The 15,571-nt window shown below is 39.3% G+C and overlaps 1 protein-coding gene and 1 long non-coding RNA gene across 3 annotated transcripts in view; one reads left to right on the plus strand and one right to left on the minus strand.

The window, feature by feature from the left end:
- Window positions 1–1,061: 1,061 nt before the first annotated feature.
- LOC123512006 overlaps window positions 1,062–15,571 on the minus strand; it is a 19,824-nt gene continuing 5,314 nt past the window's right edge. The window contains exons 2-5 of one of the 2 annotated variants that reach the window (XR_006677006.1): window positions 6,380–6,460; window positions 3,247–3,364; window positions 1,563–1,843; window positions 1,062–1,375 (exon numbers count right to left, since the gene is read on the minus strand). This is a non-coding gene — a long non-coding RNA (uncharacterized LOC123512006). The remainder of the gene's footprint in view (window positions 1,376–1,562; window positions 1,844–3,246; window positions 3,365–6,379; window positions 6,461–15,571) is intronic. The other variant, XR_006677005.1, reaches the window with a different exon arrangement.
- The window catches only part of LOC123512003, a 32,119-nt gene continuing 19,909 nt past the window's right edge, over window positions 3,362–15,571 (plus strand). Inside the window, exon 1 of the mRNA XM_045268116.1 lies at window positions 3,362–3,687. Within this exon, the coding sequence (XP_045124051.1) occupies window positions 3,636–3,687 (52 nt within the window). The 5' untranslated portion in view covers window positions 3,362–3,635. The remainder of the gene's footprint in view (window positions 3,688–15,571) is intronic.

A 15,571-nucleotide genomic window follows, 5' to 3' on the forward strand; every position in this document is an offset into this window, starting at 1 on the left:
TTGCTTTCACATTCAGAGGACTCTCGTGTCCCAGGCCTTCAGACCTCTATGGCAGCAGCTACTGTGGACCCTGCTATCTTGTACAACAAGCCTCTGCAGCAAAACGCCACTGAACCAAGAACCAGTATGTGAGACACTGATGGCCCATGCAACAATGCTGACCAAGAGCTGCATGGGACCAGCATGAGACACTGATGGCCCATGCAATGCCAGCAAAGCTTTTCTGTAAGCATTACTCCCTCTCCTGCTCTCCTAGCTGTTTTTACATTCCTTTCCCATAAGTCATGGGCAGACTAAGTCAGTCGGCTGTGGCTGTGGTGTAGGGATGTCCAGTGAACCTAACCTAATGGTAATCATGTGGCAAAACTCCTCAAACTTATTTAATTCATCAGGTTAATTTTTACTCCAGAATGGTTGTTTATTAAATAAAGTAATTTAGGGTAATTTAAAATTACTACTTACTCTAATGGTAAGATTAAGCCCAAAAACTTAGTGTGCTGTTAGAACCAATTTAAACCAATTTTAAACCAATAAGTCAAAAAACTTTAGTGGTTACTAAAGTGTAAAAAGTATAGTATAACTTTATAAATAATACTTAAACTATATAATATAGTTATACTAATATAATAATAGTTAGTATATATAAATAGTTAATTAAGTAAGTATTATATAGTAGCTACTAAAGTCATCCCTCCATACATTTTTATAATAGTAGCTATAATTTGGAGTGTTAATCTTTCTCCATACATTAATGTGAGAGTAGCAGTGTAAAGAGTCCTGAACTATATAAAATTCATCCTATCAATGCCAGATGGACTAGCTGGGTTGTACTCCTCTGCCCCTTATAAGTGGAGGTACTATTGAGTAGAATAGTGTGTATTCTGCCATGTTGGGAGTGAAGCAGTTGAACAGGGATTAGCTGGTATAGTTTTAACCACTTGTTTGTTTTAAGGGCATCCTACCTGGACTACATAATTTTTTGATAACGATGATACCCAATAATTTGATGGATAAATTTGCCATCATTCTTACCCAGTAATCAAGTTCAATAGTATAACAACCAACCTCATCCTCATGTTAAAAATGATACATCATACCTCAAAGACACTCCGGATATCAACTAGGACTGAATTCAAACATAAAAAAATCAATAATAAATGTCAACACAAAAAATCAAAATTTAAAAATCACTAATAATAATAATGTCACTGTGTTGGGGAGTCCTTGACTTGGCACACTGGGAAGCTCATTACTCGCAGTTGCGAGTAAAGTCCAGAGTCTGACACACTTTATTTATTTATAGAATCGTAGATGGGGGTGGCTGCAGCAGCAGCAGCAGCAGCGGATGCCTCCAGTGTGGAGGGGGAAAGGTGGTCTGCAGAAGAAAGTAAAAAGGTCAATCAATAATTTCCATATACAGAACCCTTTTTAAATCAATTTCCATGTACACTGAACTAAGATGGTAAAAAATGGTGAAGTTTTCACCAAGGATTGCTGGAGGTCACTGACTTTTTTTTTTTTGCCTTTTCAGAATTTGCAGCTACAGTAACACTTCTACTGACCTGAACACTGAGATGGTGTCTCCAGAAATGGACCCACTGCAGCTGAAGCAAGTCACCAACATTTGGAATCCAATGGTGTCACTTTTTCCTCCCCTGGTGGAGATGCCTTTGTCCCATCTTCTTTGTGTGAGTGACAGGTTTTACTGAGTGCCATGAGTCATCGCCGGGCCACAGTGATGATATTCCATGTTCCCTTTTTACTTGACCTCTGTAACTCCACTTGGAATATTATTGGTGATTGTCCATCTCAGGGTGACACTGGAGGTGTCTTAGCAAAAAGCCTGAAGAAAGACCATTTATCACACAACTGCCTTAACTGCATGAGGTAAATGTCTATTAAATGGTATTTTGTATCATTACCAACGTATATTTTACAGTACCATAATTATTGTTTTTACATCAATCAATTAATCAAAGTACCAATGTATTTGAGGCATGTTTAGTATTCATCTGTAAAAGAAAATAAATTTAAATACATTTCTTCAAAGTTTTTCCTTAGTTTAATCAATATAAAATGAAAAGAAAAATATTACAAGCTTTCAAAATGAGCTGAACTAAGATTTTGCTTCTAGATTTCTATATCCAAAGGTACCAAACCATGAGGACCATAAAAAGTTATGCCCAACCTGAAAGGAAAATAGCTTTCAATAAAAAAAATAATAATAATAATAAATAAACTTCCTGATGCCCCCACAGACCAGGTACTTCCGTCCTGCAGTAGTGCTCCCAATCCTGGGGACAGAACAGGTGGTGGCCATGACATGCCAGACAGTGAGGTACATGTACAATTACATTTCATGTGTAAGTAATCAAGTGAATAAGAGCATGGGGATAATTTCTATAGGATACAAAAGGAGGTGAAACGAAACAATCTACACACGTCCACTTTCACAACATTCCACCATATCTGATAAATTTACCAGCTGAGTAAACAGGATGTAGAAAATAAACCTGAACAAATCACGAGCGATGGGAATTCAAGGGTAAAAGTATCTACAAAGCAGGTATTAACGGTGCTGTATGGTCTCTGCGTCAGTGACTGGGAACAGTGTCCTACCGCCTCCATGATCAAGCATTTTTTTTTTTTTCTTCAAGGGACGTTGAGTTGCAAGAAGGCAATGCGTTTACTAAGACGTACAGAATGAGTTCTTGTGATGACATGGATACTGTGAATGCAATGATATGCAAGTTATGTGACATGAATACCGTGAGCTTTGGTATACAATTTCATGCAAATCTGTGCTGCGTATCTAAGTATACGACGAAACTAACAGTGGAAAGTAAATTGGATAGTGTGTGTGGTGCCCCTAGCAGCCACACACGCACTGACAAAACCTTGCCATTGAGGGAGCAAGACTCAATAAATGTGGTAACGCGTGGTGACGAGCGACACGCGGGACGGGACAGAGCGGGGCTCGCGGGACTGCTGCTGCTGGAGCTGGGCAGCACCGTGGCGGGGCCGGGAAGGCAGTGTGTGGCTTGCCGTGCGTGGGAAAGGAAGCAGCCTCGCACGTGCTCAAGTTACGTGAGAGCGCGGGACTTTCCAAAGAGGCGATCACTTCACAGTAAAACTCACTCATTTCACAACAAGAATTCAAAGTGTACTAAGGAAAATTCTCAAACAATCCGTTCACTTGCAGCTGGATTTCCTCCCCTACAACACTATTAGCGACGAATGTCATACTTGTGTGTGACGATCATCTCTGCTCTGACTCGTCGCCACCACGATGTCCGCCTTCCCCCCTTACCATCAATGAGTGCGTCGTGAAGGTCTCGTCACCGCCACAACGCCAAACCCACACCTGAAAACTTACGGTGCTGTCATCCAAACCTTTCCGCACACGCACAAGTACGCTCACTTGACAACTCCACAAATGACACTAAGAAACCAACAATTTTTAATAAGATTCCTAAATCTAAACACTAAAACGTATTCCAGATAGACGATACATAATCTTAGCCCGTTGTAGTAAAAAATAAACCCAAGCCAATTTGCTAAAGAAAATACACCAAGTACTACCCCCCCCCCAACACACGGTCGTCACAACCACCGCCACTACTACCACCACTACGATGGGCCGCCGCTGCCGTGCCTGGGTGCTGGCCGCCACACTGCTCATTCAAGGTACTACTATTACATTCTGCTCTTATTACTGTGATGGATGGCTTCCCGCACCCCTTCCCCCTCACCAATGCACGTCGTGGGTGAGATAAGTGATGGATGAGTCCCGCTCCCCTCACACCCTTCCCCCTTTCCCCTCCTCAACTTGTTCAACACCACCCCCTGTCCATATGCACTAGTCCACTCCCTTTTCCTTTTTTTTTTTTTTTCCTGTGCTACTCCCTCCCTCTTCCTCTTCTCTTTCCTTACTTCCCTACTTTCTCTCCTTTCTTATCTTCACTTTCCTCTCCTCCATTTTCCTCCTCTTCCTCCTTCCCTACTCCCTCTCCTCTTTCCACACCTTCCCTATCCTTACTTCGTTTCTCCCTTCCCTCCTCTTCCGTATCTAAACTTCCCTTCTTTTTTCTCTTTCCTCGTCCCTGCCTTCAACTTCTCTACTCTCTCTTCTTCCTCTTACTTGTCTTTACTTCCCTACTTCTTCGTGTTCCTCTTCTGTGTCCTCACTTCTCTTCTCTCTCCTTCCTCTTCTCTGTCTTCAATTCCCTACTCACTCACTGACTCCTTCCCTCTTCCTTGGCTCTTCCCCATCTACGAGTAAGTGACGGGTAATTGTTTGAGAGTATAGATGCATCGTGTTGGTCTGCCGTCAGCGGGAGGGGATGGATGGGCCTACGCGGGGCTGTGCTGGGAATAGGTGAGCCACAGGAAGTTGCAGAGGATTACCTGGGAAGAACAGATCGCCAGGTGGTCTTCTGGTGTAATGAGGAGAGCGCTTTCCTTAACTTTACCTTACGATTTACTTTGTCTTATGATTAACTTTACAATTAACTGTACTTTATTAGTAACTACGATTAACTTTACGATTAACTCACGGATGAATTGAAAACAAGGAGATAGATTGGTGATATAATGATACTTAACTAATTTTCGATCAAGAGAAAGAGAGAGAGAGAGAGAGAGAATAGGCCTCGTTCAAAACCTATCAGACCAAAAAAAGTTACACCAAGAAGACTGTCGCCGAATCTTACATCGCGTAATACGTCGTTGCCTGAGAATTATTGCTCAATTAGTGTAACTTCTGCCGGTAAATCGAAGTGGATCATCAATCGTGGCTGAATTATGAAGCTCTCCAGGACATGACTCTGCTGGGGAGTGGGAGAGGGAGAGGAGAGAGAAGACAAGCGAGGAGAGATGGCTGAGATTTATGAAGACAACGTTTGCATTTAGTTTACACGAAGGAAATCAATGAAAATAATGTTAATGGTGGCAAGGGAGTCAGAGAAGGAAGGGCGGATGTCGAGTGCTACTGCTTCAAGGTCAACTGTGTGCTATCTGTAACGTGCTGCTTAAATCGTCATGTATATGGAGCAAAAAGTAAAATATTCTACGTTTCTATATACAGGAAAACGGGTGAAAGTGTTAACCCTAAGTGTTTCTTCAGAGATGTATGATTATTTTACAATTTATATACAGAAAAAAAGTTAATCATAATTCAAGGTATGACGTAGTTGGATTTTGTTAACAGTAAGATGTGAAAAAAATAAGGAATAAAGGTGAAAAAAAAAAAAATGCTAATCTTGATCTGAATTCTGACTTACTTACGATTCCTTAAGAGAAATAGGGTAAACAATTTTTTATGTACACAAAAAGCATCAAAACTGCTGATCTTAATCCGAAATATGAATACTGCACTGTTGATCCGAAGTATGAATGCAGCACTGTTGATCCGAAGTATGAATGCTGCACTGTTAATCCGAAGTATGAATGCTGCACCTTCCTCTCTTAGCAGATTTGTTTATATAAGTAATCTCCAGCGCACGGTCACCTGAGTGGAGGAGCATTAGGTGTGTGTAGCGTGAGTAATGTTACTTGGTGAATCCGTAGCGTGTGTAAAGTGTTACCTGTACACTAATGCAGCTCCACAAATCCTCTTGAATAGCAGTCTTAACCGGAAAAGAATTTAATCGTCCGAGAAAATCCATAGAATATTTTAATCACGAGAAATCAAACAAGTGACTTTTTTTTTTTTTTTCTTCTTTCTCGCCCTTTCCAGAACTTTTAGAAATGAAGCAGACATAGAAAACACGTGAAAATGGAATACTTCACCGCCGTGCATATTCCCTCCATTATAAAACATGTCAAAACAGAAACGTTGCAAAATTTTCCCTCACACGCACGAGTCACCGTGTTAAAACATTAATTTGGAAAAGTTAAACATTTTTATTTCCTGCGCGTTATAATCAGACACTCGGTGCGTCATGGATACGGATGTGTGGCTTAAAAATGGACCTTGTTTCATTTCCTTAATGTGTTTCATTTGCTTAATTTCATTGGATGTTAATTCCTTGGCACAAAGCTAACAAAGAACTCCGATGTAAAATCTGCAATAAAAGTCACATATTACATGAATGTCAAAAGGAAAATGACAGATTTCCAATACCAAGAACATGGATGTAGTAATCATTATCTTCAGACACCAAAAAAAGCTAAAAAAAAAAACAGCATCACAGACAAGAATTAATAAGCCACGACGTAAAGAGAAAAGCAGTGTATGAAAAAAAACTTCTTATTTCCTATTCGTTTTGCATTAAGTTTACCTGCGGCAGGATCCACAACAGGTAAATTGATTGAGTTACGCCGCGGCAACAACAAGACCATACTGTGCTGGCTACGGCTACTTCAGGCCTTGACTCACCTCGCCTCGCTTCTCTCCAACACAGCTTTCCTCTGATCGCCTCGCCGCGTGTTGTCCTGCCACTCTCCGTCATCCATGCGTCTGTAAACATCTTCATGGTAAAACCTAGACTTAGATCTGGACTCATATCTATAGGTTTCTATTTCGTAAAGGGGTTTAAGCTATTTTTCTAGAGTCATACATGTATCTCCTATAATGAACCGCACGTGCACACAAAATACTAAACATGCATGATATATAACGTAATGTAGTAATGTGATTCTAGAAAGTAAATAGACATAGGTCTCCTAGATTAATCAAAACAAAAAGGTATAAAAACATCATGCGACCAAAATTAAGAGGGAAATTATAACTTTTTTTTATTTATGTAAGAGGGGAAAGCTGGCCAAGGGTAGCAAAATAATAAAATAAAAAGGTCTACTAGTTGCCAGTCCCCCTGCAGGTCCGAGAGTTAGCCAAAAAAAAAAAAAGTGGGGGAGTAAAGGTCTTGAAACCTCTCTCAAATGAAGACTTGGGGGAGTAAATGTCTTGAAACCTCTCTCTCAAATGAAGACAAGTCATAGGAAGTTGGAAATACAGAAGCAGACAAGGAGTTCCAGAGTTTACCAGAGAAAGTTATGCACGATTTAAGAAGAGGTTGATAACGTGGTTCTAAAATACTGAACATTATGAAATTAAGTCTACCATAAAAGAGAAAGGTAGCCTACACATCCAGAGTCACACACACGGCAAGAAATAATAGCGAAATATGATACAAACCTTATATTTACCATGAATGGAAGCTTACACTGAAAAAGCTTCCCTAATCGCGCGTCCCTATGAATGGCGGCGCTGGGATGACACTAAATCCTCTCAGGACAACTTAAGCTACGCGATCCGAACCGCCGACAAACTGCTTAACGAGGTAATTAACTAAATGGATGGAAAAAAATCACACAGCGACTCTCATGTTAATCATTTGCATATATTTAAGCCATTTCCAGATTAAACTATTTCGAGAGAGAGGGATTTTCGTTTACACACCCTTACGCGCGCACACATGTACGGACACACACACACACACACACACACACGTACGGACACACACACACACACACACACACACACACACACACACACACACACACACACACACACACACACAAACACAAACGCACAAACACGCAACACACACGCACAAACACGCAACACACGCACAAACACGCCACACACACACACACACACACACACACACACACACACACACACACTTATCATAGGGAGGACGAGTAGATTAAGTGGTTAAGGCGCTTTTCCAACGCTTATAAATTACCGAGCGTGGTTGGTAAAGAAAAATGATTCTCTTAATTAATGCGCGGAGAGGCTAAATTCTGACTCTTGTTAAAGTAATAAGGTCATTTCCTATTACTGAAATTCAAGCGCAAAAAATACTGACTTGTACCGAGACGAAAGTTCCTCAATTGGTCACTATGAAGAGATACGAGTTAAAAGAAATACAACAACGAGTTTCTCAATTTTGATTCCAGGCAAGAAAGATGCAAATTAATCATGAAGGGACACAATTTATAAAGAACGCCGCTATAAATTTTAAATCTTGATATTACAAAGGCTATAAAGGTAAAAAGTACGCCTACTAGTTTATTTATGATTAGTAAGAAAGTTATGAATTATGAAGAGATAATAAAGAGCTATAAAGACAAATAGTTATAAATGCAGGTGTTAAAGGCTAAATCAGTTACTATGAAGATGTTAAAGAAATACAGCCACGAGTTGCTTATTTTTGATTCCAGACAAGATAGATACAAATTAATCATGAAAGGACGCAACTTATAAAGAACGCCGCTATAAATTTTAAATCTTGGTATTACAAAGGCTAAATTAGTTACTATGAAGAGATACAAGTCAAAAAATACGCCCACTGCTTTATTTGGGATGAGCAAGAAAGTTAAGTTATGAAGGGATAAGTTATAAAGAACACTTAAGTTATAAAGACAGACAATTATAAATGCAGTCGTTATAAAGGCTAAATCAGATACTATGAAGATAAAGTTAAAGAAATACAGCCCTTTTTTTATTATTCCAGACAAGAAAGATGATAGTTAATTATAAAGGGACACAACTTCTAAAAAAACACCACTATCAATTATGAATCCTGATATTATAAAGGCTAAATTAGTTACTATGGAGAGAAGATAAAAAGGCCGCCCACTGGTTTATTTATGATTAAGAAAGTTTTAAATTATGAAGAAATAAGTTATAAGGAACACTTAAGTTATAAAGACAGTTATAAATCCAGGCGTTAAAAAGACTAACTATAACAAAGTACAACTGAAATACTTAAAAACAATAACTCGTACACTCATTCACAGACCTTACCACTGATACATAGATAGTGCAGTTAAAGAGAAGCAGACGAAAGGAACACACATTGACAAATCTTACCTTTGATACATAAAGAGTGAAGTTAAAAGATACATGGAGTGAAGTTAGAGAAAAAGAACATTCATAGATCTTACCATTGATACGTAGAGAGTGAAGTTAGAGAAGATACAGAGAGTGAAGTTAAAGAGAAACCCACAAAAAAAAACACATCGACAAATCTTACCACTGATACATAAAAAAGGGGAGTTAGACAAAATAGAACATTCATAGATCTTACCACTGATACATAGTGAAGTTAGAGAAGATACATAGAGTAAAGTTAAAAGAGACACACAAAGAGAACACATTGACAGATCTCACCATTGATACATAGAGTGGTTAGACAAAAACACATTCACAGATCTTACTATTGATACATAAAGAGTTAAGTTAAAGGGAAGCAGACACAACAGGTAATGACAGATATAATTAGACAGGTGATTAAATTTACCATTCCAGGCGTAACATTTAGAACCATTACTATTCCTTACCTCAAAACTTACGATCTATAACATCTTCAATACTGGAACATTTTTACCACGAGTTTTGGGTACAATTGCACAATTTTATTTATATTAGGAAGGGTCTTTGGAGGTCAGAAGATTAATGGCCAGAGTCTTCACTGTTTTAATTCCCACACAAGTTTCTGAAGGTGTACAAAGTCACCAAATAGTAAGTAGAATGAATATCAAAACGCGTCATGGTACAGAGGTGGTTAACTTCTGCATGGGAAAAGAAGAGATTGGTTGCCTACAGTGCTAGATATAGTTAGACAGGTAAATAAAAGATACCGTTCCAGGTGTAAAATTCAAGCGTAAAATTCAGAACTATAACCATTTCTTGCCCCAAAACTTCCGATCTTTAACTTCTGAATGGTAAACAAAGATATTCATTGCCTACAGTGCTCGATATATAGTTAGATAATCAAAGATACCATTCCAAGCGTAAAATTTAGATGTAAAATTCAGAACCATTTCCATTTCTTGCCCCAAAAACTTCAATCTTTAATTTATGAATGGAAAATGAAGGCTTTGGTTGTCTACAGTGCTAGATATGTTACAGGTAATTAAAAATACCATTCCAGCTGTAAAATCCAGAACCATTATTTCTTGCCCCAAAAACTTCCGACCCTCAACTTCTGAATGGTAAATGAAGACTTTGGTTTCCTACACTGCTAGATATAGTTAGACAGGTAATTAAAGGTGGAAAATTCAGAACCATTATAATTTCTTATCCACAAAACTTCCGACCTTTAACTTCTGAATGGTAAATGAAGACTTTGGTTGCCTACAGTGCTAGATATAATTAGACAGGTAATGAAAGGCGTAAAATTCTAAACCATTACCATTTCTTATCCACAAAACTTCTAATCTGTAACTTCTGAATGGGGAAACGAAGACTTTTGGTTACCTAGTAGTGAAAACTGTGTTCCTTGCCTTTCCTCTACCCTAGCAAGACAAGACAGTCCTAACCTCCTAATCTCTTAACCTCGTAACCTTTCATAACACTCAGCCACTCTCTTCCCCATAGCCTGGCTCCCTTTAATAATACCTAATTGGAGATCCAGCATCGTAATTCCAGGTAAACGAGCCTGTATGAAATTGGCTGTTTTGTGTCCTTGGGTAAGAGTTATTCCTCGCACCAATCATTTGTTATTTTCCTGTCTCCCCTTCTTTCTTCCTTCCTTCCTTCCTTCCTTCCTTCCTTCCTTCCTTCATGTCCTTTTCCTCGCTTCCTTCCTTCCTTCCTGTCTTCCTTTCCTCCCTTCCTTCCTGTCCTCCCTTCCTTCCTTCCTTCCTTCCTTCCTTCCTTCCTTCCTTCCTGCCTGTCCTCCTGTCCTCCTGCCTTCCTTCCTGTCCTCCTTTCCTTCCTTCCTGTCCTCCTTTCCTTCCTTTCTCCCTTCATTCCTTCCTGTCCTCCCTTCCTGTCCTCCTACCCTCCCTTCCTCCCTTCCTTCCTGTCCTCCTGTCCTCCTTTCCTTCCTTCCTGTCCTCCTTCACTTCCTTCCTCCGTCCCTCCCTTTCTTCCTTCCTTCCTTCCTTCCTTCCTTCCTTCCTTTCCTTCGTTCGTTCCCTCCTTCCTCGTCTTGACTATATAATTTATCTTTCTTTGCATTAATTCCTTATACATTCTTGTCCCTCCTCCTCCTCTTCCTTTCCTTTCTTCCTCTCTACCTTCATTTCAGTCTTCCTTTAATTATTCCTTTATTCCTTCTTCCTTCCTTCATTCTTTTATTTATTTCAGTCTTTCTTTAATCGATCTTTTATTTCTTCCTTCCTTCATTCATTCTTTTATTTATTTCAGTCTTTATTTAATCCTTTATTTCTTCCTTTATTTCTTCTTTCCTTTCTTCCTTTCTTCCTTCCTTCCTTCCTTCATTCATTTCAATATTCCTTTAATCCTTCCTTTATTCCTTCCTTTCTTATTTCCTTCTTTCCTATCCTCATCTTCTTTCCTTACTTTAAATTCCTTGCTCCCATCGTTTTTCTCTTATCCTTTCCTTCCTTCCTGGCTTCCCTCATGAAATAAATACTTTGGACAAATTTTCGAGAGAAAAATACCCAAAGCACTCAAAATCAAAATATACGAAGACGAAAACAAAGATTCGAACCTCAGACGATAAATGATAAGGAAATAATGTCACCTCTGCGATAAGAGAGAAAAAAAAAATACAAAGAACGCCCCAAAATATATTAAAACTAAGACAATATAAAAAAAAGACTTGAAATTTCTAATATAACAATCCTTATAGACAAACCACATAGCCATTTCTCTACTCACAATCACAGTCACAGACACAGACATACACACACACACACGGATACAAAACACCTCAAAAATATATTAAAACCACGACAAAATGCAAAGAAAAACTCTAATATTACAACCACAACAGATAAACTACACAGCCAGCGCACTACACACACACACACACACACACACACACACACACACGGATACAAAACATGATAAAACCACCCCACGTATACAAAACCATGCAGAATCTTCATAAAATCTTGTCGGCAGCGTGTCTAAGGAAATTACATGCCATCCATCAGGGCTTAAAAGATAACACGGAGGACGCGACAAGCCCTGCAAGCCATCCATGGTTTTTACTTCACTTTGATTAATATCCTTCGAAAAACAGTTGCCGGGGAGGGAATATATGAGGGGCGAGCTGAGGGTGGGGTGAGGTGGCGTGGGGTGGGGTGGGGTGGGGTGGGGAGGGAAGGGAATTGGGAAAGGAAGGGAAGGGAAGGAAAGAGAGAGAGAGAGAGAGAGAAAGCTGTGGTCACGTCAAAAATGCGAAAAATACTAAGACAGTGAAACAAAGAGAGAGAGAGAGAGAGAGAGAGAGAGCATACTATAAGAAGAAAATTCCCTTAAGCATCAGTAACAAAGATTCAAACCACTACCAATAAAAACAAGCACGAAACCTTAATAAGAGAGAACACAAACAGGGGTAAAGATCATTAAAGGCGAGGAAAAAGAAAGAGGCAGCAACATACAAGGGGGAACTCAACTAAAGACACTTAAAGAAACGAGCAGACAAGACAATGCGTGGAATATCTTAATAGCGCAAGGGTGGAAGAAAACGAGAAGGAAGCCGAGAAGGAAAACGGGAATCTACGAACTCTGCAGGGATGTGAAGGGGAGACTTGCAGAAAGGATTGTGTGTGTGTGTGTGTGTGTGTGTGTGTGTGTGTGTGTGTGTGTGTGTGTAGGGAGAGGGCAAGGAGACTAAGGAAATTATGTAAAGTGGGACGCAAGAATAAGGTACAAGGAGGTGGAATACTCAAGGTTAAATGGGCCAGGAGAAGGAAGGAGAGGCAGATTAAGTAGATAAGGGAAGGAGAGGAGGGAGTAAGACGCTTGGAGGGAAGGAGGAAGGAGGGACAGAAGAAGGGAGTAAGACGCGCGTTGAGGTGAGAGTTCAAGCTTCCCTTATTATTGTATTAGCAGGAGACGCTCGTGAAATTGAGTTACCTTGACTAATGTGAAGTGTAAAGCAGTCTGAAATGAGTAGACAAGAAAGAAAGATGAATCAGTGAGGTAACTCTAGTGGGTTTAGAAAAAAAAATACGTGTGAAAACAGAAAATAGGTGTTTGTTTTAATATTTCTGTATCGTTTTCATTATAAATATTTTCCAGTCTTTCACACATGTATTATCAAAATAAGGCGTTTGTTCGTTTTTTTCTAAATGTCGTTTTCTTTATTTTTTTTTTTTTTACCTTCCACAGCTTGAGAATAATGTTAGATAGGGAGAAATTGTGTTTGTTTCTATAGTTTTAAGCCAACAGTTGATTACTAACCTATATTCTTAACCTCTTCAGTAATGGAACATATTTTTACCTCGAGATTTGTGTACGATTAGACCATTTTATTGACATTAGGAAGCGTCTATGGAGGGATCTATGGAGGGAAGATGATCAATTGCCACAGTCTTCACTATTTAATCTCCCCACACGAGTTTCTGAAGCTGTATGAAATCGCCAAATAATAACCAGAATGAATATGGAAACGCGTCACGGTACTGAAGGGGTTAAGGGTTTTATCTCTACCACGAGCCATCACCACCACTACACACCACCATGATACACCAACAACGCCTCAGCCATCATTCATTCTCACCACAACTATCACAACCACCACCATTCAACACATTCTCACCACATCTGTCACCACAACCACCAGTACTCAACACTCATTCTCATCACTACTATCACCACCACAACCACAACTCACTCACCACAACCACAACCAAACACCCAACCTCACCACAACTAGTACCACCACCTCACCCGCCACCCAACGTCACCATAACTACCACCACCACTATTATAACTGCGTATCATCAGGGTTAACATCCCCCTTATCACTTCACCCACTACCCACACACACACACACACACACACACGACTTAGAAACTATAAATACAACAGCCAGAACATTATCAGCACACTTATCAGAACATGTGAATGGCTGGTTGAGAGAGAGAGAGAGAGAGAGAGAGAGAGAGAGAGAGAGAGAGAGAGAGAGAGAGAGATTCAGATCGTTGGCAGTTGTGTCTAAGAGAACTAATACCAATATCTATAGGAAAACACTTCAACGATTCAGCGATTCAAATATCTTTCCTTTCTTCTCTCAAAGGTTTTCACAATGCGAGGTTATCACTCACATGTATTCAGTTCTAATCTGGACTCAATGAAAGAACTGAAATTCAAGGGAAGCTTCTAATCGGATTTCATGTTTCACCAGCAATTTCCAGACTCTACGACAGCAAAGCCTCCTTTTGCTCGACCAAGCGACAACAGAATCTTTGTGACTATAAACACTAGAACTAATAGAAATAGAACCTTTACGTGAAATACAATGGAAAGTTTCTAAGTGACACCAGACTCATTATAAACACACTAGAACCCTTTTGACTATAGAACTCCTAACAGTACTGGAATCTGTACGTGAAATCGAAAGTAGCTAAAAGTGACAGACTCATTATACACACTAGAACCTTTGAAACTAGAAGCCAGAACTCCTAACAGTACTGGAATCTATAAGTGAAATGAAAAGTTGCTAAAAGTGACACCAGGCTCATTATAAACACTAGAACCTTCGTGACTATAGACGCTAGAACTAACAGTACTGGAATCTATACGTAAAATATAATGAAAAGCTGCTTAAAGTGACACAGATTCATTATAAACACACTAGAACCTTCGTGCCTGTGGTTCGTATTCTCAAACACTGCTTCACCTCCAGATTTCAAGAGGGTTTATCACAATTTACTCGAGATTAAGTTTTTTTCTTTTTATTTACAGTTCTAGAGGCAGATTGACAAGATTTCTACATTATTAACTGGAGAAACACTCTTGAAAACCCCGCTTATCATCATCGCTTATCTATGTTGTCTTCGAAACTAGTCGTGGTGAGACCAAAGCGTTTCTGAATACGGATCTATAGACGCTAAAATTCCTAACATTGGAATGCATACGTGAAATGAAAAGAAAAGCTACTAAAAAAGAAAGGAAAGATGTGCAAACTTAAAACTATAGAATACAAAGATTACTGGAAATAAATAAAACCAAACAATAAATGCAACAAACGGTCACTATCAAAATGGGACAAAAAAAAAAAAAACCGTAATAAATGAAATAAAAGGTAAAACTGATCAAAATCTAAAATTAACGGAACATGAACACCACGTGAACAATTATTAGCAGCCGGCCAGTTAGTCAGTAATTGGAGTATTGATATTATGAAGCGGAAGGGCCAATATTATGAACACACAGGACGCGGACGGTACAAGTTATTAACACTTGTATCGTAACACTGCACAACGTCATTATATTAGAGACAACGCGATAGGGAAAGCATTGCGCCGGCCGGTATCAATGGATCGGGTATTAGTGAAGATTATAAACATATGAATGGCGGTAATTAGAGAAGAGGCGAGGCAAAAATACCGGTGATTATTAGGCCATTGAAGACTGACGCTGCTCTCACAATATTATTTATTACTGCTACTGCCACCACCACTATTACGAAACTATTACTGCTCCTATACATTATGCTGCTGCTGCTACTACTACTACTGCTGCTGCTACCACCACTATCACCACCACCACCACCACAGGAAGAAAAATACACACTAGATAAAAATAAATATCAAACGGAGAAACCAAGAAAGAAAAACAAATGAAAACACTAAACGAGAACCAGAAAGATTAAAAAAGAAACGTTATCTAAACCACAGAAAGAAACAAACACCA

This window comes from Portunus trituberculatus, chromosome 32, assembly GCF_017591435.1.
Source record: "Portunus trituberculatus isolate SZX2019 chromosome 32, ASM1759143v1, whole genome shotgun sequence".
NCBI classification, from domain to species: Eukaryota; Metazoa; Arthropoda; class Malacostraca; order Decapoda; family Portunidae; genus Portunus; species Portunus trituberculatus.